Below are 23,129 nucleotides of genomic sequence, written 5' to 3'. Positions count from 1 at the left end.
CAAAAACTCCCAACAATCTTGGACGCCCATCAGTCTTCTTGACTCTTCCGGCATGTTAGGTATCGAGTTGGGTAGGTGATGATACAACGTCGCATCGTTGCGTGAGGAGACCCGTAGAAGGCATTAGGTGTCAGCACTTAGTGCTTAGCAGCCTCCTTGTGGACGTCAGCAGATGTGTTGTGCTTCTGCTCGTCGACCTTGTCGCCGACGGCGTCCTTGGCAGCGGAGAGACGGGTGGTGACGCTGGCGTTGCCGTCCTTGGCGACCTCCTTGTTGGCCTCCTTGGAACCGGTGGAGACGGCTCCTGTGATGATGGTCAGCAAGTGTGTAGGGTGAGAGCGTGGGCAGGTATACTACTTGCCTTGGACAGTCTCGGAGACGTAGTTGGCGGTGTTCTTGATGGTATCCATGTTGTCGTTTGGGGTTTGTTGTTGGCGGCTCTTGCGGCGGTGTTGACGAGGATGTAGGATGGCGTTTAAGAAGCTGGACTTCCGACTGGGAGTGCTACGACGGTGAGATCTGGCTCGGGGGGTGTCGTTGCGAAAGGCGAAGCCTGAGTTATGCGAGAAAGTAAAAGCTGGTTGGTGGTGGTGGTGGTGTGTGGAATGAAAATTTTGATGAAGAGTTTGATGATGAATCAAGTCTTGCAACTGTGAAGCTTGGATGGCTGCGTTGTGATCTGGTTGTGAGGTAGCAGCGATTGTATTGTGGTCCATGGTGGGAGAGGGCGATATATATATACCTAGCTGTAGGACAAAGGTCTGTTTGTTGATGGACGCTGAATGGTCAATGGTCACATGCGAGGACTGCCTAGGTCCGATTGCGTTGGGTGGGCAGACCACGCCAAAGCCCGGTGCAATCGACCTCAACGATGCATGCAGCAGCAGCAGCAGCAGCAAGCAACAAGCAGGAAGCCGCAGCTAGGTTGCGGCCCCGGACGCCGCGCCATTGGGCGAAGATAGTACGTTTGGTATGCACCTGGCCTGGCACGTACAGGAGGCTAGTCGTGAGAAGGCGCCCTCGCTCTGGACGTGGTGGGGGAAAAAGCAACCTGGATGGGGAAGCCGAGGCACGCCGCAGGCGTAATGGCAATCGCGATTCCCACAAAGGAACGCGATCGATGAGGTCACTCACTCTGATGCAAACGCCATCGCACTTACATTCCAAGCCCAGCTGCTCACAAAGGTGCAATTGCCCCTGCCTGGAGTCCATCGTCGGCCCCTCCAGTGCTAGGCAGGGAATCATGTAAGCGCCCTCCTTCCCCACGAAGGCCCGGCCAAGTCTCGGCCACGTGCCTTGCCTTAGTGCCTTACCAAACGAACCATTGGGAAGCTACGAATAGACCAAGGTACGGAGGACTCGAGGGGAAGGAGGGGCATTATGAAGCATGCATGCTTCCTCGTACGTCCTCGTTGTACGCTGGTTCTCGGCAAGCACTTGGTGGCTATTGAGATTTCCAAACCTTACACCTGCTTTGCGTTTGCAATTGGGGGAGGGCCGAATTCGTTGAGAAGAGCACCTGCATATGAGCAACAGCCAGAGTGTTGGAGGGAAATCGTCCATTGCGGCGGCAGCTCTGGCAGGTGCATAAGGCTAGTGGTAGCCCAAGCAGCCTGTGCAGCAGCAGGCAATGGCGATGGAATGGCTTGATGGCCCATGAGCGGAGCCTCTAGCGCTGACCTCATGGTCTTAGCCAGGCCCCCAAAGTTCCGTGAGTGAGTTCTGGACTTCCAAAGAATAAGGGGCAGTGACGTCATAACGATGGCGCCGGTGATTGGTAGGATGCATGGCCTCTACGATAACATCATCCCGCCTTTAGCCGAGGTACGTAACTGGCATTGGATTCGGTTGCCTTTGGTTGGACAGGTTGTCAATCAATGAATGCGATGATGACCATGCATCGTTCATCATGGAATCTAACAGCACCAATGATCACCTGGACTGCGTGGGCATGTACAATTATGTATCCTACCACACGCACACAATGCTGCATGTGGCACTTCAAAGATAGCCAGATTGCGGTTATCAGTGTATTCCCCCTCCCATGGCCCGTATTGACCACCATTGGTATGTATCATTGTATAGCCCTCCCTTTGGATAGACTGTTGACTACGTAGAAGCTGTTCTGAAATGGCCACTTCTTGAGAGTGACTTCAAGATTGGCCGGAATGAGGTAAGTTGTGTCGTGTTAGCCACATCGACAGTCGGTCGGCCTTAATGGCATATCTCCATATCTCCGCATCGGAAGCGGAACGGCTATGAGAGAAAGGCAATCAATTGGAATGATATAGACATGATCAAGATCCCATGCGGGGGAGAAACATGGATGCAATCTCCTCTCCACAGCTACTATTCTATTCACCTTGAATCTGGAAGATAGGGCATACTGAGCCAAGATGCCTGCGAATAAAAGTGCGGACGAGGCGTTGGCGGCCTTGAAAAGCGACGCATCCAAGACGCTTGGTCTCACAGTAGGCAAGCATATGGTAGTCGAGCCCGGGACGTATATCCCAAGAGCAGGTGTGCATAAAGACTCCAGCTCCACCTTGATTGATGAAAGTGATAGACTGACACGAGATGTAAGATGCACAATCGCCGCCGGAGATCCTGTACCCAGCCGCCTCTCCGGACAAGACGTACCTCATCATGTGCCTGGACCTCGACGCCCCCTTCAAGTCGCTGCCCGTCCTCGGCCCCATCTGGCACTGGAGTCAGTCGGGCATGAAGCTCTCCTCCACGTCGTCGCCCGGGAAACTGGAGTGGACCGAGCCGCCCGTGGTGAACTACATCGGACCCGCGCCTCCGCCGGGCGCCGCGCCGCATCGCTACGCCTTCTTCTTGTACGAACAGCCGGCGGGCTTCGATGCCATGGCCCACGCGCCGGCGAAGGGCAAGGAGGTAGGAGCCAAGCCGCGCATGTGGTTCAGTTTGGACGATTGGGCGGCCAAGGTCGGGTTGGGGGGGGTGCTAGCGCTGAACTACTTCACCAGCAATTAGGAGGGAAACTGGGCGTTGTACAGAAACAGTTCGTATTGATCAATTGAAGTTGTTAGCTTTACACATCGTCTGGAGGCTGAGATAGAGAAACCCTCCCCAAAGTATCCCTACTTTAGGTATATGGCAACAATTGCTCTGTTGCCCCTGAGGACACTTGCGTCAGTTAAGCAAAACGGAAGGTGCTTCTTTCGGTTTGAGTTCGTGATAGCTCCCCTGCACCTGCAAGTTTGCCATGACCTGACACGCTAACCCAACGAAATGAGGGGGTCACGTGTAAGTCACGTGAAGGCCACAATCGACCTCGATCAATCGTGCAATTCGCCTTGGGATGGCCAGTTGCCTTGACAGTATTACGGAAACAAACGTATAAGGTGTTGCCAGTGCTCGGCTATCATGAAAATGGTGTAGCGTGGTTGTGAGTACCCCAATTGCCTGTGATGGAAGTATCCAATGTTGCTGTGCTTATTAACACCAAAAGCCAGGTCTACTCGGCAAGCAACAATTATCACGCCAGGGCATCAGTTGCGCTTGTACCCGCCTCAGGCTGTGTAGGACTATATCTCACATACCATGGAGGAGAATAAGGTGGAGGGAAAGAAGCCGCAGGTTGGTGGTGCGATGTCATTGAAGCTTGAGGATTTTAATCTGGCAGGCACCGCGAAGGCCGAGAGCAGTGCCTCAGGAAGCGCACCAAGGGAGCTTATGAGCGCATCCAACTCGCAGCCCCGGATGCCTTACACCCCTCAATTTTCTGCGGCTACAGAGATGATTCTTAAGCGGATCCGAGGAGAACCGACCAGCTTCAACAACGCCGTCTCGCCTGCTTCAGCCGCGGGTGTCAGCCAGTCTACCTATGAGGATGCGAAGCGACGTCTCGTTATGAGCATGAACACCACTCTCACATTACCCATGCCATCATCATCAGCATCCCCAGCACCTACGCCTACACCCAATCTTTACTCACACAACACCGCCACTTCGAGACCACCCTCTGGAAACACCTCAAAACCTGCACCTACTCCCAAAGGCGCCAACAAGCGAGGCAAAGCCCAGAAGGGAGGCAAACGCAAGAAGATGAAGGGCGAAAAAGGCGAAGAAGACGACTCCTCAAGCCTCAGCGAGCTGTCCGACATGGAGAGCGATGGCGCGCCTCCGGACCCGGCCGTACTTACTATGACCAAGTCCGGCCGCCAGGTACAGAAACCGATCCAGTTTACCCCGGCGCAGGCGGCAGCGGCATCGAAGAAGAAGCACTACGGCAAGCGCACGCCCGAACAGGCCCTCTGTAAGGTCTGTACGCGCGGTCTGAGCCCGGCCTCGAACCAGATCGTCTTCTGCGACGGCTGCAACGTCTGCTGGCACCAGCTCTGCCACGACCCCTACATCGACGACGAATTCGTCAGCGACGAGAGTCGATCGTGGTTCTGTCGGGGTTGCAGCGCGAAGAAGGAGAAGCAGTTGGCGAAGAAGAAGTCGGTGAACGGGTTCAAAGGAGTCAGCTGGGCAAACAAGAGTGCCGAGCAGGTGAGTAGAGACGTACTACGTAGTTGCAGAAGAAGGCTGACTTACGCGATGCATCACAGAAACGAAACCATCTCTCCAATTTACAACCTGCTCAACTCGTCAATATGGTCATGTACGCCCTCGAGCTACACCCTGACCTCCCCATCTTCCCGGCGGTTCAGGGCGTCAAACGTGGGATGGCTGGGCCCGCCCCATTACTACCCAACGGAGGAGGTGGACCTGTGGCCTTCGGGGCGGCGCAGAATAACAACCAGATCAATTCGGAACAGACGAGGAGGGAGGGCTCGGACGACTCGCTCCCACCTTCCTGGCCAAAGGTAGGACAAGGAGTGCTGAAGGGCATCCGGCAGGTAGAGAAGGACATGCAGGACGAGAACGACTTCGAGGCGTTCAGCGAAGCGGTGTACGACACGACGGGCAAGATGATCAAGGAAAACGGAAAGGCCTTAAATCAAGGCGAGCCTGCATAACGGAGCAGCATTTCCCATCTTCATGCCAATTGTGTAGCTTGGTAGCTGTCTCCGCTCAAACAGAAGCTATCATGCCCTGTAACATTTCAATAGCAACTATTTGGTACACAGTCTTAATCGCTGCAAGTACAGTCAGTACAATTTTACACATTTATGTTAGAGATACCGAGTGGTGAATTAGCCTGTAGCCGCTGCTGCTTCCTAGGAAGAACATATTAGTATGCCATTCACAGATAAAGCGAAAAGGCTAAGAGAGCTTCACCTTATGAACGGTCTCATATAAATGACATATTCCAAATATTGAACATAAATTGTTCTTCATGCCCTTAGCGATTGCCCCTTTTATTGATCATTGACCACAGAACGCCCGAACCTTTCAGGGGCAATGTATTCGCCAAGCGAGTAGGTTAATGTTATTGCGCGTCGCCGGGGCCTGTTGATCGCATAAAGGCATATCTATGGATACAGCCGATGGTTGGAGCTGCGATAAGGATGGGTGGGCCCTGGCCTGTTCCAGGTACTTGAACCCATCCCATGAAACAAGATGCAGCCCATCTCATTCCATCAACAACTCCAAGATCGATCATTTATCAAAACATTTATCTAGTTGCATCATTAGGACTGGCATATACTTCGCAAGATGATGCTGCGTGCGTTTACCGCGGCCTTATGCGCGCCCGGCGTCATCGGCGCCATCTTCGGCCAGGGAGAGCAGCAGCAGCAGGCGCCGCTGTTGGCTGCAGCCGACGACTCCATGGCTGGCGCTAAGGTCGTCACACACGAAGCTCATCCCCACCATAGCTTGAGCTTCACTGCGCACTCTGTCGGCGACGCCACAACATCCAGCAGCGATGACAAAACGCCCAATATCCTGGACGTGTGCCCGGGTGCCACGAATGGATACACCGGCTATCTCAACTCGGGCAGCAAGCACTTCTACTTTGCCTACTTCGAATCCCGAGCCAGTCCCAAGGATGACCCGTTGGTTATGTGGATCAATGGCGGCCCAGGCTGCTCCAGCATGACCGGCCTGCTCATGGAGCTGGGCCCCTGTGCCATCGACGACGGAGGAGAGTCGGCACACGAGAACAAGGACAGCTGGATCAATGCCGCCAATGTGTTTTTCCTGGACCAGCCAATCGGTGTGGGCTTCTCCTACTCCGATAACAGCTCCGAGCACGCCAGAGGGACCTTTGCTGCCAGCGAGGACATCTACGCCTTCATGCAACTATGGTACAAGGCGTTCCCCGACTCGCGGTCGCTTCCCTTCTCGATTGCTGGTGAAAGCTACGGGGGCCACTACATCCCCCGTCTTTGCCAGCCACATCAACGACATGAACAAGATCTCCCCTCCCGAGCTGCAAATCCCTCTGGAGTCGGTCCTGATTGGAAATGGCATCTTTGCCGACACGGTGCAAGCCTCATCATCCTACGATATCTCGTGTACCAATGTCACGGGCATTGGCCCCATCCTCAAAGATGGCCCCTGCAAGAAGATGGCAGCTTCGGTTCCACGATGCGAATACTTGATGAAAGCATGCGAAGACTACCCAGACCCCATTGTGTGCAAGGGCGCCTATGATTTCTGTGGCTCAGAGCTCCAGAACCCTTATTTCCACTCGGGCAGAAACTTCTATGATGTTTCCAAGCCCTGCGTGGGCCCGCTGTGCTACCCCATCATGAAGTCCATCACGACGTTCTTGCGACGTGACAATGTTCGCAAGGCGTTCGGTGTTAACCAGGACACTCCCAAGTTCGAGGCATGCAGCGACAAGGTGGGAGACGAGTTCCGAAGAGCGAATGACGGACTTATCGACACGCGACCGTTCGTGGCAAGGCTGCTACACTCTGATATTCGTGTGCTCATCTACGTCGGCACTTATGATTGGATCTGCAACTTCGTCGGCAACGAGCGTGTTTTCGGTTCATTGCCTTGGAAAGGCCTGGCCGATTTCCGATACCAGCAAGAGAACAACAAGCAAGTATGGGAGGGCGGCCTTTGGTGGGAAAGTGGCATGCTACGCTACGTACGCATCAACGGTGCCGGGCACATGGTGCCGTTCGACAAGCCGAAGCACGCCATCAACATGTTCAGCGCTTGGCTCAACAAGAAGCCGCTGGTCTGAGCAGGAGCCGAATGGGTCATCCGTCCACTTGCTCTTTCATGGGGACTCAAAACACACGGCTGAGTTTCTCATTACGGCAGCATGACTGCTAGCAGATGTATCAAGAAGACAAGACTAGCGGAAATAACAGAATAGAACCTCAAACATCATACCCCAATTTTCGAGGCCCAAATCCAACCAGCAAGGGCTACGGCGCCAGTGACAACATTGATCATCGCGAAACAGCTTGGGATCTCGAGGTAATGCACCCAAACCCGTATGTCGCACCGTATGTCGCACCGCGCTGTGGGATCATGTTAACGACCAGTTCTTGTCACCACAATACCCCGCTGGAACACATCATTGATCCGTCAGAGTGTGATGTTCGAGGGGTGCAGTAACAATTTAGAGTTGTCGCGTCGTCTAGCACGAGGCATTCATGAACAATTTCATCAACTAGGGTCATGGAGATTTGCAAAACGGACAATATGGCGACGGCATTCACGACTCGTACCCTTCGCTAACAGGTTTTTACACTGGGTCTCGAGAGCGATTGCATCGCGATGCAGTATTCGATTATGACCTGACGACGTGTGAGGTGCGGGTATTAGAGTTCCCCTTCATCATTAAGCGTGGCACTCCCGAGAAACCCGCCCGTTACCATGGTGGCCCGTCCCGGCTAACAGATCGCAGGGCGTCTTTCGCAGCAGTTGGATACGGGGCGGCCTCCTCCATGTTAGAGCGTGCCGCATTGATGGGATATCACATGTCTCCGCTAACAGCTCCTAGCACAAGGCACACTTGCTGGGAATGCCGTACATCGGACAGCTACTGCCTCTAACGATTACGTGACAACTCCAAGTCGCCCCCATGTTGGATATAAGATGTTGGGAAACGCCGGATCAATATCCAGCTTTTTCCTGTATCATTCCTCATCCCCATCAGACAATCCTCAGCACCATCTATCTAATTTCCCCTTATCTCAACACTGACTGTCACTTCGACCAAACATTCCAAAGACGGAAACGACAACAATGCGTGTCAGCACCGCCAACGTCCTCCTGCTCCTCACCGTAGGTAGCATGGGCGTCGTCATCCCCCGCGAGGAGACCGCGGCCTTCAACCTGATGGTCCGGCAGGACAAGCCACCTGCCGCGCAGTCGGCAAAGAGCCACGAATCCAGTGCCGCGTCAGCGGAGGCTACCACTGCCCCTCCCGCCGGGACCAGCGCCGCGTCGCCTGAGACCGCCAAGCCGCCTGCTGAGCAGTCGGCAAAGAGCCACGAGTCTAGTGTTAGCGCCGCCGCTCCGGAGACGACTCCTCCCCCCGCCGGGACCAGCGCCGCGTCGCCCGAGACTAAGCCCCCCGCCGAGCAAAGCGCGAAGAGCCACGAGTCTAGCGCTGCGGCCCCAGAAACTGCCTCTCCTCCTGCCGGGACCAGTGCTGCATCGCCCGAAACCGCCTCCCCGAAACCACCCCTGCCGGAACCAGTGCTGCATCGCCCGAGACCACGCCTCCCGCCGAGCAATCGGCTAAGAGTCACGAGACTAGCGCCGCTGCACCCGCAACAACCCCGGCTCCTGAAACCACCCCTGTCGGGACCAGTGCTGCGTCGCCCGAGACCGCGTCGCCCGAAACTACCCCCGTCGGAACCAGTGCTGCATCGCCCGAGACCGCATCACCCGAGACTACCCCTGCCGGAACCAGTGCTGCATCGCCCGAGACCACGCCTCCCGCCGAGAAATCGGTCAAGAGTTACGAGACCAGTGTTGTTGCCCCCGTGATAACCCCGGCTCCTGAAACCACCCCTGTCGGGACCAGTGCAGCGTCGCCCGAGACCGCATCCCCCGAAACCACCCCTGCCCCTGCCCCCACGACCACCGAGACTCCCGCTCCGGTCAAGTCCACGTATGGTGCGCAACAGCCCTCAGGGACTTCTGAGGTGTCTCCCGCGCAGACCACAACCACGGAGGCCTCGCCCGCTCCCGCCCCAACGCAAACGTACGGCGCATCCAACAATGCGCGGATGTTGCGGGTGGTGAGAAACATCGCGGTGGCGTAAAGGAATACAACATGACATGAACAAATCCATACTATTATATATACCCCAACGCGTCCTGGCGAGAGCCTCAAGTCCCCCTCTGTCGCCGTGTTATTACCCTCCATATATGAGCCCCTTGTTTGTTTAATTCAGCTTTCGGCTACCTCGGGGGAAAGTTCTTGTTACAAACTCACGTCATGTCGCTTATTTACATATTCTACTTCGGTCATTCAAGAGCCCCTTTGGGAAGCATCCGATCAATTTCTGCCACACGCTACGGTGGAGATGAGGGGGTGCGGAAAGGGGTGTTTTGGTGATTGAGATTACCAGTCGTTCATTACTCTATACATAGGATACCACTTATATACTTAATAACATGAAAATAACTTGCTTATCAAGTAGTTGGACTCTGTTTTATCCTCGTGCTTGAGGAAAACGTTTTGAAACGATTTGGACATTGCTCGCTAGTCGAAAAAGGTACGACGCTTCTAACCCACTGCAAAGTTGCAAGAACAGATACATGAAATCCAGACAACCAAATGTTCGCTATTTGCGCTGCTGCAAAAGACTGTACCCTCCATTCGCCCGGGTTTACTCCCTAAACACACTTTTGCCTATTCCCGAGCCGTGCCGTCCGTCATGGCTTCATCACTCATCATCATAAGTATGGGTAAAAGGAAGCGACAAATACAGCGGTGCCGGTGGCGAAAGACAGCATGCCGCACGCCAAGCCGCGATGAAACGGAAACAGAGAGACCTTGCCTTCTCTCTACTATATCCGGTAAAGTTACAATGCAGATCAACAGCAAGTTGAAAGGATGCAGGATGTAGGTAGTTTCCACAGGTATGTCCGTGGAATTGAGGCCCGTATGGTGATATAGGTGATTGGATATCGTCTTTTAGACGCTCTTCCGCGTCGACCGGCTGTTCTTGCCGTCGGTGCCGCGCATCTTCTTGGTGCCGGCGGCCTTCTTTGCCGGGCTTGCGGGTGACGGTGCCGACGACCTTGCCGGCGGCGCCCTCGATCTTGTCGCCGAGGTGCGGCTTGCGCTTGTGGTGCGTGTTGGGCGCGCGAGACGCGGCGCCGGACTTGGTCACGCCGCCGCCGCTGCGCTTTGTCGTCGTCGGGGTCTTGGTGGTGGTGCTAGAAGTCTTGTTTTCTTGGCGCTTGCGCTCGGGGGTCGTTGAGACGGCGGAGTGGACGCGGGGCTTGGAGTTGCCTGTCGTGGAGCGGGTGGAGGCCATTTCTTTTTAGGGGAGGTCAAAAGGTGCTGCGCGGCGCTGAAGCTTAATGGGAGCTGTAGTGGGGTCTCGGGGGGGCTTCGGGACTAAAATGCGACGGGATTCTGGCGTCACGTTTGGTACTTTTACTCTTTGAATATGTAGATGAAAAGAAACCGAAATAAAGGTATCGGCAGGAAGAGAAGCGGTTTATGGAACAATAGGAAATTACAATCAGTGAATTTTCCTTTGCGAAAAACCTGATTGATATTGTTTGTGTTCTTCTTTTCGCGACGGGGGAACGGGGGAGCGCATGATGAAACTGGATCCCCCCCGTCGCGTTGCTTTGCGTGTTATCGAGATCTGGGCCTTATGACGTAGCGGCTACAGCGCTGGTGCCCTGGTGGTGTAGGGGGTGTAGGGGATGGTGTTGTAGGCAGGCAGCAGGTCGATGCGCTATTGGCCGCCAGTACCACTGATCCGCTGGCGGGGTGGGTGTGCTGTAAAAGCACACACCAACAGTCAACCAACACGTCTGTCCGTCTGTAATTCCTTCACGTTCAAATGTCAGTTACAATAACGGTCATCGAATCGAATAATAGCACTGGCATAAGTCGTTATTCAACTGTTCATCTGTTCTTTCGTGTTGTTAGGCCGGAGTCGTCCCAGAAAAGTTGACAATGCCAATCCCGTCAGTTCCACCCCAAATCCGGCCATTCTACATCTCATCATGAAACATGGAAATTAGTTGCTCCGGGTGATTGAACCAGCGCCGCTGGTAATCGAACATGCTGCATCTCATATTCCCTCGCTTTTGCCGCGGTGGTGCCATTTCTCTTGTCGGCCACAACATCAACAACCGGCACGCGAGGCGCGGCTCGATACCCTTCTTTGGCCACTCACTGGCAGGCCCGAATTCCTCTTCTAGGGCCGCCTTCCTGATTCCGTCCAGCGGCGGCTGGTCCTCCCCTTGTACCTGGTACGCCTTCCCCTTGGCGAAGAAGTAGACATCGTGGGTCTTGTCCCTGTAGAATATGGTGGTCACGCTGTTGCACAACAGGTAGAAGGTGCACTCCTCCTGCAGCCACCGCCCCGAGACTTCGTTCCCGGACAGCAGTACGCCGCGGTTGTGACAGAACGCGTGCAGAACCTTGCCGCCGAAGAACTCGAGCCACGTGTCCCAGCGCGGCGGCGCCCGGGCTATCTTCGCTTCGAAGGTCTTGCCGTGCAGGTCTGGCTCGTACTCAACCGCCAGGTGCCTAGCGGCGTCCACCGTTGGAGGCGAGAGGAACTCGATGATGTCGGCGAAGCTGCTGTCGTAGCTCCATTTCTTGCTCATGTCCGGCCGGATGCAGACCAGGTCGTGGCCTTGGTTGATGAGCAGCTTGACCTTGTGCGTCCCAACCTGGATGCTGAGGGGCACGCGTCCGTAAATCGGACTCAAGCTGGTTCTGATGTAACGGTTCCATATCTTCAAGGCCTCTTGGTTGATCCGCCAGAATTTGGTGCCCCCACGAAAGACGGTTGCGTGGCCCTCCGTCCAAGAGGGCACCTTCTTGCGCTGATTCTCGTGGCCAGGCGCAGCTAGGGTTACGCTTCGGGTCGTCTTGCACTCTCTGACGGCTCGATGCTTGAGTATGATCAAAGGGTAATCAAAGATCTCGTTGATGTCTGTGTCGTTGCAGAGCGATTTTGACGTGTCGATACAGGACCCGATCATATTGACATGGTCCTGGATGGCGTATTCCCAGATCTGGTAGCGAACCCTCTTGGGAAGGTTGCTGAAATTGGGGAACGACATTGCGATTTGGCGGCCGATGGAATTGGCATGGGCGTGTGCAGGATGGGCTGCGTTTTCAAGAATGAGATCAACTTCAATGTGGCATTGAATTAGATAACGATGACACATCAGAAGCTTTCGTCACAAGACTGGAAGGAGCATTCCGTGTTGTATCTGTGTGGGGGTGTATTAGGTAGGTACGTTGGACAAGTGACTGGCTGCCGACGAAGCTTCTTGCCTCCTTTATGATACTTGAAGTACTTTACCTCCGCGACTGCGCAGACAAGGTAGGTTGGCAATACTTCTCTTTAGCTGCAAGCCCTTGGATCGCACGCTGAAATGATGCTGTTATTGCAATGGTAGAATGCTCAGGTTGGGTTTTCACTCTTCAAATACTCAACATACAGCTGGTGGCTTTCAGTCTCTCAACAACCCCCCCTTTTTCCTTTTCCTTTTTTCCTTTTTCTTTTTGCACGCACACGCGCGAATACATGAACTCACCTATAAAGAGGACTGCTATCTGCGCGGCTTCGACAATAAGGCCACCAAGTGCAGACCCTATAAGGCCACTGCCAGATGCAACTTGAGCGGAATAGGCGCTGCTCACCGATGTCTATTTGCTGGTTGGGGGCTAAGGATATGACGACATACCGCCTTTCTCGCTAGACCGAGAAATATGCACTCATGTGCTTGGTTGATACAAATAACAGTAATAGAGCTTAACTGGGATACATTTTAAGGATATCCCGGATGATGGAGATGCTTCTCCTGAACTCAGCTTATGACCGCCTCAGGTCTTTTTGTCGTTCCTGAATACATGTGATCAACCCGTGCGGATTAATCCAGCTGTCAGACATCGTAAGTAGGTTGTTCAAACTCATACTCCATTCATAATGTTTGCCAAACTCCTTTTGCCAAAGAAACACTACACAACAAACGTTTACATCGCAACAATGATACGCCGATCATGTTTCGAGGCCTGTACACAGAACACGAACAGGTGATTGCAACTCCCGCCAGAATGATACTTACCCAAAGACTAAACCGCCCTAGCTGGCCAGTCGGTGCTCCCATTATCCACCCAACGGCGGACGTAGTTCGCGTCTTGCATCCGCTTGAGCAGCGTCTCGTACTCTTTCCCCTTCTGGACCCCCTCCTCTAATGTCTTTGGGATATCTTCGCAATCTTTCCAGTTTTCGTAATACCTGGATCGGACTGGTCAGTTAAGTAGTCCTGAAGTCAATGGGGTTTCTTCCGAGGTGATGTCGACGTGGTGGCCTAGCGGCCTCGTCATCTATTGTGCTCGTGCGGGAATCGAAATGCCGGCATCAAGGAGGAATAGAGAAAGAAAAAAGAAAACGTAATAGGAGACTCACGTCGCACCAAATTGCTTAAACACCTTGCACCGCTCCCCCGGCGTCGTCGCGAGATTGACCCGCGCGTACCAGCCCTCCGGTATACTAGGCCAAGGCTGCTTGCTCGGATCCCTGTCCGCATGGTCGTCATAGAACACCACGTCCTCGGACCCCTTGAGGACCCAAACCTCCCCCCCCGCCCCTTGCCCCGGCCCATGGACGCCGCCTCGGGCGCCGTGTACGCCGTGTGCACGCTCGGCGGGAAATGGAACCCGTACAGGACGCGGTGGATGTTGTCGCGGTGCCGGCAGTAGAACGCCCAGCTGGGCCACCAGTGCGCCCCTGCCGCAGCAGCACCAGGGCCAAGCGGTCCTCGTCAGCGCCGCCATCGTCTGGCGACGACCGGTCCGCCTCCTCCATGTTGGACAGGCCCATCTGCTTCAGCTGCACGGCCGTGAAGAAGCCGTACACGACGCCGCCCGCCGACGGGAAGGCCCAGCACTCGCAGCCTATGGGGGAGAAGCGGGTGCGGGGCCGGGCGCTAGGGAGGCCGGGCAGGCGGCCGTGGCGGTAGCGGGAGATGGGGGTCGTGGTGAAGTGCTGCCCCGCCGACGACAGCAGCACCACCTGCTCGTTGTCGTCGGCATTGTCGCCGTGTTCGTGGCCGTCGTCCTCGCGGGGGGCGTTTCGAGCCGGACACGGTCAGGTTCGTGTGGGTGTACAGGCTGCCGCCCGACCCGGAGGTCCGGAACAGCTTCTTGCGAATATAGGTAGACATGGTAATATCTCGCAATTACCTGCCCACGGGATACCGCGCTGCGGGGGTGGTGGTTCAGAAAAAAATAAAAATAGGGACGACATTGGTCGGTGCTGGGGCAGAACGTATGGGCCCGAGGTGGGATATAAAAAGTCGACAGAAGTGGGTTACGCAAACGTGCAGATCTCCTATTGGTTTGTCGGTTGCTGCATCTCGCTAGTCAACCAGATCATGATACTTGGCTGAGGTCTTTAAGCACTTATTCACGAGCCCAATGCATTTATGAAGGATCGGTCCATGATTTGCATCAAAAAGGGTTAGTGCAGGAAACAGATTGGGCACAATTATCCCCTAGATCCTACGACACAACTCCGAAATCCGTCACTTCGATAGGCAGCTGCTTGCATGTAAATGAGGTCTTCATTCAACCTAAGATCTTCTAGCTTGTGAACCGAGCTAAGCTATCCAGCCCCAAGGCATTCTAGCCATCTTTCCCCTTGAGACGAAAGTCTCCTAGCAGGCCAAGTGTTGTCACCATCAGGTGTCGTCAGCCAAACCGCCAAGCTGCAGAGACGAGCGAGGCTAGGTGTTGTAGCAGATGTAGTAAGGGTCGCTCTTCCCGTCCTTGAGTCCACGTCCGTAGCTCTTGTCGCCCGAGCCCTGGAGGAACCAGCCGCAGCCGGTGAAGGAGCACTTGTCGGCAATGGCCTGCATGTAGTTCCAGTACTCGTTGCCGTCGCAGTTCTGGGGGCCCGCGTAGTTGCAGATGTAGGCCATGTTGCCGTTGTAGATCCACGTCAGCACCTTCTTCTTGGGCACCATGTTGCCGGCGCCGCACCAGAAGGCCAGCTTGCTGCCCGCGGCCTTCCACGAGTTCCAGTCCACCCACTCGCCCGGAGCGGTGCACTGCCAAGGAACCGTTAGCGAGACTGTTTTCTGACCCGGGCACAATGCACGAGTCGTGCGCTAGAGGAAGTAGAGAAAATAACAATAACAGAGTACTTACACCCCACTGATCCTTGGTCTTGACCGAGGTTCCATTGGCGGGTCCGGGAGGAGGCACGGAGCTCAGGTCGATGGTGAAGGGCGATCCCGGAACCGGGTTGCCGTCCAGATCGGTAACGTCGAACAGGCCATGCGCATTGACACCCATGTCCATGATGTAGCCACCGTCGGGGAGGGTGTTCAAGATCTGGGTGATGTTGGTGGGAGCATTGGCATCGGCATTGACGAAGGAGAAAGCCAGGATGCTGACGAGAGCAGTGAAGAACGACTTCATCTTGACGGTGATGTTGTGAAACGATATGCCGAGATGTGGGTGTTTAGAGTAAATGTTGAGTTGGATTGGTAAGTGGTGCGAGTATCTTAAGCTTGATGAGAGTGAGTGACGTTAAGTTGTGAGATAGGGAAGGTGCTGGCTGATAGGGCGGCAGGAGCTGTGGAGGTCCTTATGTAGGGGGCAACCAGCATTGAATACAAGACTTACCGCCTCAATTCAATGAATATAGAATTGAATTTTATTTCCGCAGATGATCAGAGAGTCATAGTCCATGCCTGAGGTCATTCAATTCTAAAAAAAAGAAGAGAATACGATTTGAAGAACGCGAAGCATAGAATGCTTTTTATAGTCTACACTGGGCATTTATGAACGTGACCATTTTTCTCACTGTTATACGCCTGTGTGAAGTTACTCATGCAGTGAAAAGGCAGGTAAGAATGACTCAAAGGACCACCAACGGCATGCTGGAGGAGATAGTGTGACAGCTCATGAACAAACATGACTACCTATGAAACAGTGATCACATGTACACGAAGTAGTGAGTATTGCTCTCTTTGTCTGCAGAAAGTACACTTCATTATGTTATATGCACCTAGGTAGATAAATATGCTCTAATTAAAATCAATCCTTGATCGTGCCATACCCTCCGTTCGACAGCCCTGTCGCCGCCTGATCCTTGATAATCTTGCCGCGCGTGCCGAGCGACTTGACCGAGTCCACCACAAACGCATCCAGCTCGTCCCGAGGCATCGCCCCCGCATTCGCGACGACGTAAGCGTACGCGTCCGCCGCCGACATGGACGCCAGCCCCTTGGAGCTCGGCGCCCAGGTCTGCGGCACCGCGCGGGCCTTGTCGACGGTGTTCTGCTGCGCGCCCTGAGCCGGCCGTCCTTGTCGGCGTCGAGCATGTTGCCCGCGGCGAAGACGGCCTGGTTGTCGTTCATCTGGAAGAAGACGCCCTTCCGGGGGTCGGTCGAGGACGGGCCCGCGATGAAGTAGTTGTTCAGGATGTCGTGCCGGAAGGTGCCGCCCGAGTTGCCGGCCGTGTAGGCCGACTGGAAGTCGTAGACGACGTTGTTGACGAACTGCGTGTCGCCCTTGGCCAGCGGCTGCCGGTTGTGCGCGCTGACCCAGAGGTTCTGGTGGAACGTGGTCGGCCCGCCCTCGACGTGGGCGCCGAACTGCTGGCCGATGGGCAGGGCGATGATGGAGTTGGACACGGTCAGGTTGGCGACCTTGACGGCGTCGATGGAGTTCCACTGCCCGTACGCGAGGGAGCAGTGGTCCAGGATCACGTTCTTGGCCTTGCCGAGGTTGATGGCGCTCTTCTTCTTGCCGCCCGCGTCGCGCAGCCCTTGGCGCATGCGCAGGTTCCGGATGATCAGGTTGTTGCGCCCGCTGCCCGAGACCTCGGCGCCCATGACGCCGATGCCGCCGCCGGGCGCCGTCTGCCCGTTGATGGTCAGGCCGCTCGACAGCGAGACGGCCGAGGCGAGCTCGATGTAGCCGCCCACGCTGAAGTTGATGACGCGGTTCGGCTTGCTGACGGCGTCGCGGAACGAGCCCGCGCCCGAGTCCGCGAGCGTCGTGACCGTGTACGTCTCGCCGCCGGCGCCGCCCGTGGCTACGGCGCCGAAACCGACGGCGCCGGGGAAGGCTTGTGCATCGACGCCGGAGGAGCTGATGGCTGTCGCCAGGAGCGTGGCGAGGAGGCTGATTGGGCGGATCATCGTTTCGTAGGTAGTCGAGTGACAATCGCTCGTTCCTTGGCGATGAGTAGGCCAAGAAAGGATGCGCACTACCCGCAGCCGCTGCTCTTTATATGCAACGCAGCAATCCCATCTTAGCGGTGCATGGTCCATACGTAACTCTATTGCCGTAGTCGATCAACGTAGGAATCGTGCGGCTATGCATTACGCGAAGCCCCTGAGCTCCCGCGGTTTTCATTGGAGGAAGAATTACTTGTATCGCACAGCGTAACCTGGTCCGGGCGGGCTGCGACGGATGTGTCTCCATGGCATGATCGGCAAATCTGGTCGTCCCATCTTGGTCCCCCTTAAATTACCCACTCGGCACCTGGGCGGGGGCACGGGCGATCATCACGAATTCGGCCGTGCAATGCAACCTCCGCTCTTGATTTGGAAGCTCCTTGTTTGCCTATTGGATTTCAGACGAGCCTTTCTGCAAAGGAATTCCGATGTATTCAAATGTTGGACCTGCCAAGCTGTCAAATCCTATCAAAAGACTAGACGGCCGCAGCTTTGGCATGATATGTACAAGTAGCCAAGCTCACTCATAAATGTACAAGTTTGTATTGGGAGTAAGTTCCATCCACCATCACCAATGTTTTCCGCGCAAGTCCAATCGAATAGATACCTTCCCATCCCCTTAAGTGAACTGCGTAAAAAGTCCCAGCTATTCTTCGGCGCAAACGGCGTGCTCTGCCCCTGGTTGACCTGGCTCGGGTTATGGTCCCCATTGTGAATGACCCAGGTGACGGGGTAGCCCTCCTTGCAGCCGGTGTACTTGGTCAGGACCGAGTTGCCGCCGTTGGGCTGGGGCTCCGAACCCAGCCGCTGGCACCCGTTGTTGGCCACGAACTGGTCCCGCAGCTGCCGGCCCATCTGCACGTTGAGCACCGAGTCCGACGTGCCGTGCTGGCCGTAGTACGCGACCGGGTCTTTGCCGCCCTGGCACCCGCTCAGCGGCGCGCCCGAGATGACGGCGACGGCGCGGATCATGGAGGCGCGCGCAGGCCAGGGCGTAGGACATGGCGCCGCCGTAGCTGAAGCCGGTCGAGAAGCGCAGGTTGGTGTCGACGCACAGGTCCGCCTCGACCGTCTTGACGAGCTGGTCGAAGAAGGTGACGTCCTCGCCGCCCTGGTTGCCCCAGCCCGCGTTGAGGCCGTCGGGCACGACGAAGATGGCGCTGTTGTTGGAGATGGCCTCCAGCCCGTAGTAAGGGAGGGCCCCGCCCTGCTGCGGGTTCTCGCCGTTGACGATCTTCTGGGCCGAGCCGCCGAGCTGGTGCCAGGTGAAGACGAGGCGGTACGGGTGGCTGTTGTCGTAGTTGTTGGGGATCTTCATGAAGTACTGGCGCTGCTTGCCGTTGACCGTCATGCTGTAGCGCTGGCTCTTGAGCGTCGGGCTCTTGCCGCACCCCGCCGAGCTGGCGGCGTAGACGGTGTGCAGCGAGGCGAGCACGAGGCAGGCCACGGCCAGCAGGATGTTGCTTCGTCCGTACATGATGACGGCGATCGGTCGTTTGCCTGTCTCTGGCGTGGACAAGGAGAGAGGGAGCTAGAACGAATGATAAAAAGAAGGAAGAGCTGGCAGATCAGCGTGGTGCAGAGAGCCCATGGACCAGGAACAGAAGTTGCAGATCTCTGAGGCTTTATATAGCGGTGTCGCGCCGAGAGTCTGCCCGCCCAGGTCCTGGTGTCCACGAGCCATGCTGCATGGGGTACGCCTTCGAGCAATGATCTGCCAGATGCCGGTTCAATCCTGGCCCACGTCGGTAGTTGTGACAGCTCGCTATAACGGGTAAACCAGAGCTGGAATCCACTGCCAAAATCGCCCGAACAGGGCAAGCCGCCAAGAAGCCAAGAAACGTCCCCGGCCCATCGTCATGCTTGTACACGTAGGGCTACCATTATGCCTCAATGTGTGGTTCAGCTGGAGCACAGGATACACCGTTATTGGTGCGCGAGAATTTCTCCTAGTGCGTCCCATTAGGCGCCTAAAGACTTGTGGTCCATCGAATCTATATCGAACACCACCCCCCAGTTTAGCCATAAAGACGGGCACGCTTGGCGTTTTGAAACCAACAAGCGGCCATCCCCTAATAAAACCCCAATCCACCACCTTGGTTTGTAAGTCTCCGGTGGCACCAACAATAGCAACCGGCAGATGATCGACGCGGGCAGATTAGCCTAATTCTTTTGCCTCTTCCGCTGGGTGGGTTGCACTGCGGAGAATCCGGGGAATCCTGCAGTACCGGATGGATGGATGGCAACTGCCCGGCGTCTTCGTCAAGATCCGCGCCCGGACTGAATCCTATAATGCAGCGAGGCGAATTATCGTTGCTGGTGACGAGAACAGGTTCCATCAATGTCGGCCCAACTCGTCCTTCAGGACCTGCTTGAGATCGGCGAATTGCTCATCTATAAACTCCTTCGTCTTAAGCAGATTGTCGTCCATCTTGTGTAATATCCCGGTCCTGGTGGTAGGCCATTCTCATGGAGTTGGTAAGTAATATGTTTTGTGTGTATATATTAGATGCATTGCAGTAAAAAGATTACCTATCCATGAAAGAGAACGATGACAGCGTTAAATGCGCAGCACCTTTGAGCCACACCAAAACATTCCCGCGCTCTCTCGGTAGTTTACTGGCTCGTATCAAGGTTTAACCCATCGATTGGCAAACGTAAATGCTCATTGGTATGTGGCTAAGAGTTTCACAAGGCAGAAGTGACCTGGATGCATGGGACAGCTGTCCGGATGTCTTCTGTGGCATTCTACTTTGGGGTTGCTTTTGAACCCGTGACAGGAGAACATTCCCTAAACCACTCTACGGCCTTCCTTCTTTAAGAGCGTAACAGCTACCGAAACTGTGGTTTAGGTAGTATGATCAGGGGTACGATATACTAGGAAGTCTGGTAACTATTACCACATAACAAGAAAAAACAGCCGTGGATGGGCCGGAGGTTCGCGTTGAGAGTATCCCATAAACGTATTCCATGAAAGTTTTCAATAAGTAGGTACTGCCTTCGTATTTAATAACTCGATTTGCCTGATCAGGCATCACATCCAGTAGGATAAGCATCAAATCCATTCGTATAAGCATTATGCCTAGTAGGATAAACATTATACCTCGACACCAAACATTCCCAAATGTGTACAGGACGGATGTCATGGTGGGGGGCAGCGCTGTCGCCTTCAAGGGCATATCATGTCTCATACGTCGCAGTCTTGAGGTCCACGATGTCACGTCGGTCGGAGACGGGGAGCAAACAGCCCGTTTCCTCAATCGTCCATATCGTCATCCTCCTCATCGTCATCGTGGTCTTCGTCATCGTCTTCATCTTCTTCATCCTCGTCGTCTTCGTTGTCAGACCCCTAGTTGCCAAAGATGCGTCAGCCAGCTTCCCTCATCTCCCTCATTCTGTTTTTTTCCAATGCACCATATCGTCGCCATCCTCCAGCTGCACTCGCAAATAAATCGCAACATGTACTCACCTCATCATTCAGGTTCTGCAACTCGGGCATGTCGTAGATCTGCCGCGGGAGCCCGTCCTCGCCGTCCACCACGCTCTTGGGCGCTGTGATGATGCCGAACTCGACGGTGAAGCCGCTGCCCACCTGGCTTTGACCGTAGAAGCCAATAATGCGCTCGTCCGGGTGGGCCTCGAGATGTTGCACCTGGGTCGGGCCTGCGTTGACGGCGCCCCACGCCGCGCCCGACGCGAGCGTCATCCGGCAGCCGTCCAGGGCGCCGCCCCAGCCGGACCGGCAGCTCCCGACCGAGACCTTGCGGATGTCGAGCGACTCGTCCTCCGAGAGCGCCCGGTCCTCGGCTTGGTGCCCGCCGTAGCTCGTTTGGTTGGCCTGGCCGCAGTTGCACTTGGTCCCGTCGCTGAAGTAGACCACCGCGCCGTCCATGATGGCGCCGATCCGCAGGTCGATGCGGTTCGCATAGGCCAGCCGGGTGGTGTTCCCGTCGCCATATCTTCGCTTCAGCAGGGTGGCCCACCTGCAGAGCCGGTCCCCCTCCAGGTCTACCTCCCTCGACTTCACCGACCGCTTGGAAAAGACGAGGGACGTGCCAGGTACTTTCACGAACGGCTGGTCGGCCAGCAGCGGCCAGATATTGCTGATGGTTTGGACGTTGCCATTCATACCAAGAACTTCTAGTCCCCACTTCTTGCGGCGGTCGTAGGTTTTCTCGAGCTCTTCCTGGTCAATGTGGAATACTGTTGGAGGCCTGGAAACACCAGTTGTGTCTGCGCCAGCATCCAGATTGGAGTAATTCAACTCCTTGGCGGTTTGACCCTTGCTATCTTTGAACCGCACCATCGCTAGGCCGGCCAAGCATTTGGCTTCTAGAGAGATGTTGTCTTCGCTGTCCAAAACACACCGGACAGTAACAGGACTCTCCTTTCCGATTTTGTTGTTCGTTCATCAAATGGGACCCGGAAGTGGTCCATCATGCGAAGCCTCAGTGCGTCTCGCAAGCTGAGCCCTGCCAAGTCTCGACTCGACGAACCAACAGAGGTTTCGATAAACCTGTGTCGCCATATCTTGGCTTTGCTCGCAGTAGCAAAATCTGTGTCTTGGGAAGCACCGAAGGCATGTGCGACCTGGGTCAGAAAGCTACCTTGACCATAACAGCAAGCTGCCTGCATCGTCGGGCATTGCCCGTGATCATTGGCAAAAGCGTCTCCGGTCGGATTCATATCCGTCAAGCAGGCGGGGATCTCTTCCAGAAAGCGCGGCCACGAGCACGTGAGATGACTGCCGAATATGCCCAGCGACAGACCTGTCGGATTGCTCTGGCCCATCGCTGCGTGCGCCAATATCAGGCTTTGGCTCACCGAGAAGTGCGAGTCCAGGACCAGCCCAGCAACGACCGGGTGGGTGCAGCTGGTGAAAGGAGTCCCATGAGAGCGGAGGGCCTGTTCAAAGTACTGGTACAGGGAGCTGCGGTTGTGGCCATGGTGGTTTTGCTGTGCGACTCCGGGATCCCTTAGCTCCGCTACGGTCCTGTCACTCCGAACAACATGAACCTTGGCCACTGAGCCGGCAGTGGTCTCTCCGGAGTCGCATTGAAGGTGCGAAAGGGTGGTAGTGTCTGTCTCCCACTGCTCTTCGAGTCGGAAAGTGCGACGGCCAAGGTCCATTGAGTAGAACTCTTCAGCCAGCAGAGCCTGCCACATATAAGCCGTCATGCGCAGCTTTGAGATGGCGGCATCCAGGGTGCTGTGCGCGCTTGTAAAGGCGCCCCGTTTGGCCGGTGGGCAGTCGATCACCAGGGGCGAATCCTTAGCAACCATGATGGCCAAGTTGAGGGGCGGCAGCTGGAGCAAGGGCCGGTAGTTGAGCGTGAGACTCGCAGTGGCGCACACCCGCCCCTGATGGAACAGCAGGAAATCTGCGGCATTGGGCCCGGGTTGCAGCATCAGCAAACACCGGAAGGCGTTGGACCCGGCCGCCACTGGCCAGTTCTGGGGATCCGACGGCTTGGAGAAGGCATCTCGGATGGTCACCGCGACAAAGTCTTCCTTTGACGTGTTGGCGTCATCACAGGTGCCGGTGACCAATAAGCAGCGCTGGTGCACTGTTTCGTTGTTGGTCACGTTGGTGAGTCGCAGAACAGCCATGGTGGCAAGAAGTCAATTCAATGCAATTGCCGGTGCGGCTTTTGGAGATGGCGACGGTAAGCCAATTCAATCGCCTGGGTTCAACTTGTTTAAGCAGTAAACAGGATTTCAGCCCTCGGCGAACTTGGTGAGATTGGAGAAGAACGTATTTGATATATTGCAGTTTCTGCGACTAGAGTTTGTCGTTTCCCTTTCGATTTATATGTATCATAATTTGCGCG

The 23,129-nt window shown here is 55.4% G+C and overlaps 12 protein-coding genes across 12 annotated transcripts; 4 read left to right on the top strand and 8 right to left on the bottom strand.

The window, feature by feature from the left end:
- Positions 1-137: 137 nt before the first annotated feature.
- Positions 138-410, bottom strand: PG986_012453 (glucose-repressible protein grg1 domain-containing protein; the record flags this gene model as incomplete). Its single annotated transcript, XM_066848675.1, has 2 exons — positions 138-304; positions 362-410. 2 exons carry the CDS (start codon positions 408-410, stop codon positions 138-140), a joined length of 216 nt encoding a protein of 71 aa, XP_066695371.1.
- A 1,986-nt stretch (positions 411-2,396) lies between these two features.
- On the top strand, positions 2,397-2,997 carry PG986_012452 (phosphatidylethanolamine-binding protein; the record flags this gene model as incomplete). The annotated part of the gene is made up of 2 exons (XM_066848674.1): positions 2,397-2,520; positions 2,585-2,997. 2 exons carry the CDS (start codon positions 2,397-2,399, stop codon positions 2,995-2,997), a joined length of 537 nt encoding a protein of 178 aa, XP_066695370.1.
- Positions 2,998-3,567: 570 nt separating this feature from the next.
- On the top strand, positions 3,568-4,991 carry PG986_012451 (uncharacterized protein; the record flags this gene model as incomplete). The annotated part of the gene is made up of 2 exons (XM_066848673.1): positions 3,568-4,521; positions 4,581-4,991. 2 exons carry the CDS (start codon positions 3,568-3,570, stop codon positions 4,989-4,991), a joined length of 1,365 nt encoding a protein of 454 aa, XP_066695369.1.
- Positions 4,992-5,631: 640 nt separating this feature from the next.
- Positions 5,632-7,117, top strand: PG986_012450 (Carboxypeptidase Y-like protein A; the record flags this gene model as incomplete). The annotated part of the gene is made up of 2 exons (XM_066848672.1): positions 5,632-6,248; positions 6,313-7,117. 2 exons carry the CDS (start codon positions 5,632-5,634, stop codon positions 7,115-7,117), a joined length of 1,422 nt encoding a protein of 473 aa, XP_066695368.1.
- Positions 7,118-8,130: 1,013 nt separating this feature from the next.
- PG986_012449 (uncharacterized protein) lies at positions 8,131-9,158 on the top strand (the record flags this gene model as incomplete). The annotated part of the gene is made up of 2 exons (XM_066848671.1): positions 8,131-8,489; positions 8,588-9,158. The coding sequence occupies 2 exons, from the start codon at positions 8,131-8,133 to the stop codon at positions 9,156-9,158; spliced, it is 930 nt and encodes a 309-aa protein (XP_066695367.1).
- Positions 9,159-9,785: 627 nt separating this feature from the next.
- PG986_012448 (uncharacterized protein) lies at positions 9,786-10,382 on the bottom strand (the record flags this gene model as incomplete). Its single annotated transcript, XM_066848670.1, has 1 exon — positions 9,786-10,382. The coding sequence occupies one exon, from the start codon at positions 10,380-10,382 to the stop codon at positions 9,786-9,788; it is 597 nt and encodes a 198-aa protein (XP_066695366.1).
- Positions 10,383-11,076: 694 nt separating this feature from the next.
- Positions 11,077-12,159, bottom strand: PG986_012447 (uncharacterized protein; the record flags this gene model as incomplete). Its single annotated transcript, XM_066848669.1, has 1 exon — positions 11,077-12,159. One exon carries the CDS (start codon positions 12,157-12,159, stop codon positions 11,077-11,079), a length of 1,083 nt encoding a protein of 360 aa, XP_066695365.1.
- A 1,018-nt stretch (positions 12,160-13,177) lies between these two features.
- On the bottom strand, positions 13,178-14,271 carry PG986_012446 (uncharacterized protein; the record flags this gene model as incomplete). The annotated part of the gene is made up of 4 exons (XM_066848668.1): positions 13,178-13,343; positions 13,515-13,719; positions 13,772-14,120; positions 14,194-14,271. The coding sequence occupies 4 exons, from the start codon at positions 14,269-14,271 to the stop codon at positions 13,178-13,180; spliced, it is 798 nt and encodes a 265-aa protein (XP_066695364.1).
- Positions 14,272-14,832: 561 nt separating this feature from the next.
- Positions 14,833-15,529, bottom strand: PG986_012445 (uncharacterized protein; the record flags this gene model as incomplete). The annotated part of the gene is made up of 2 exons (XM_066848667.1): positions 14,833-15,156; positions 15,257-15,529. The coding sequence occupies 2 exons, from the start codon at positions 15,527-15,529 to the stop codon at positions 14,833-14,835; spliced, it is 597 nt and encodes a 198-aa protein (XP_066695363.1).
- Positions 15,530-16,150: 621 nt separating this feature from the next.
- Positions 16,151-17,259, bottom strand: PG986_012444 (polysaccharide lyase family 1 protein; the record flags this gene model as incomplete). Its single annotated transcript, XM_066848666.1, has 2 exons — positions 16,151-16,346; positions 16,370-17,259. The coding sequence occupies 2 exons, from the start codon at positions 17,257-17,259 to the stop codon at positions 16,151-16,153; spliced, it is 1,086 nt and encodes a 361-aa protein (XP_066695362.1).
- A 736-nt stretch (positions 17,260-17,995) lies between these two features.
- On the bottom strand, positions 17,996-18,775 carry PG986_012443 (uncharacterized protein; the record flags this gene model as incomplete). The annotated part of the gene is made up of 1 exon (XM_066848665.1): positions 17,996-18,775. The coding sequence occupies one exon, from the start codon at positions 18,773-18,775 to the stop codon at positions 17,996-17,998; it is 780 nt and encodes a 259-aa protein (XP_066695361.1).
- Positions 18,776-20,554: 1,779 nt separating this feature from the next.
- Positions 20,555-22,908, bottom strand: PG986_012442 (uncharacterized protein; the record flags this gene model as incomplete). The annotated part of the gene is made up of 3 exons (XM_066848664.1): positions 20,555-20,647; positions 20,768-21,606; positions 21,666-22,908. 3 exons carry the CDS (start codon positions 22,906-22,908, stop codon positions 20,555-20,557), a joined length of 2,175 nt encoding a protein of 724 aa, XP_066695360.1.
- Positions 22,909-23,129: the final 221 nt, after the last annotated feature.

Source organism: Apiospora aurea, assembly GCF_038362705.1.
Source record: "Apiospora aurea strain CBS 24483 chromosome Unknown utg000008l_segment0_segment0, whole genome shotgun sequence".
Classification (NCBI taxonomy): domain Eukaryota; kingdom Fungi; phylum Ascomycota; class Sordariomycetes; order Amphisphaeriales; family Apiosporaceae; genus Apiospora; species Apiospora aurea.
This window is presented reverse-complemented; position numbering and strand designations above follow the sequence as displayed.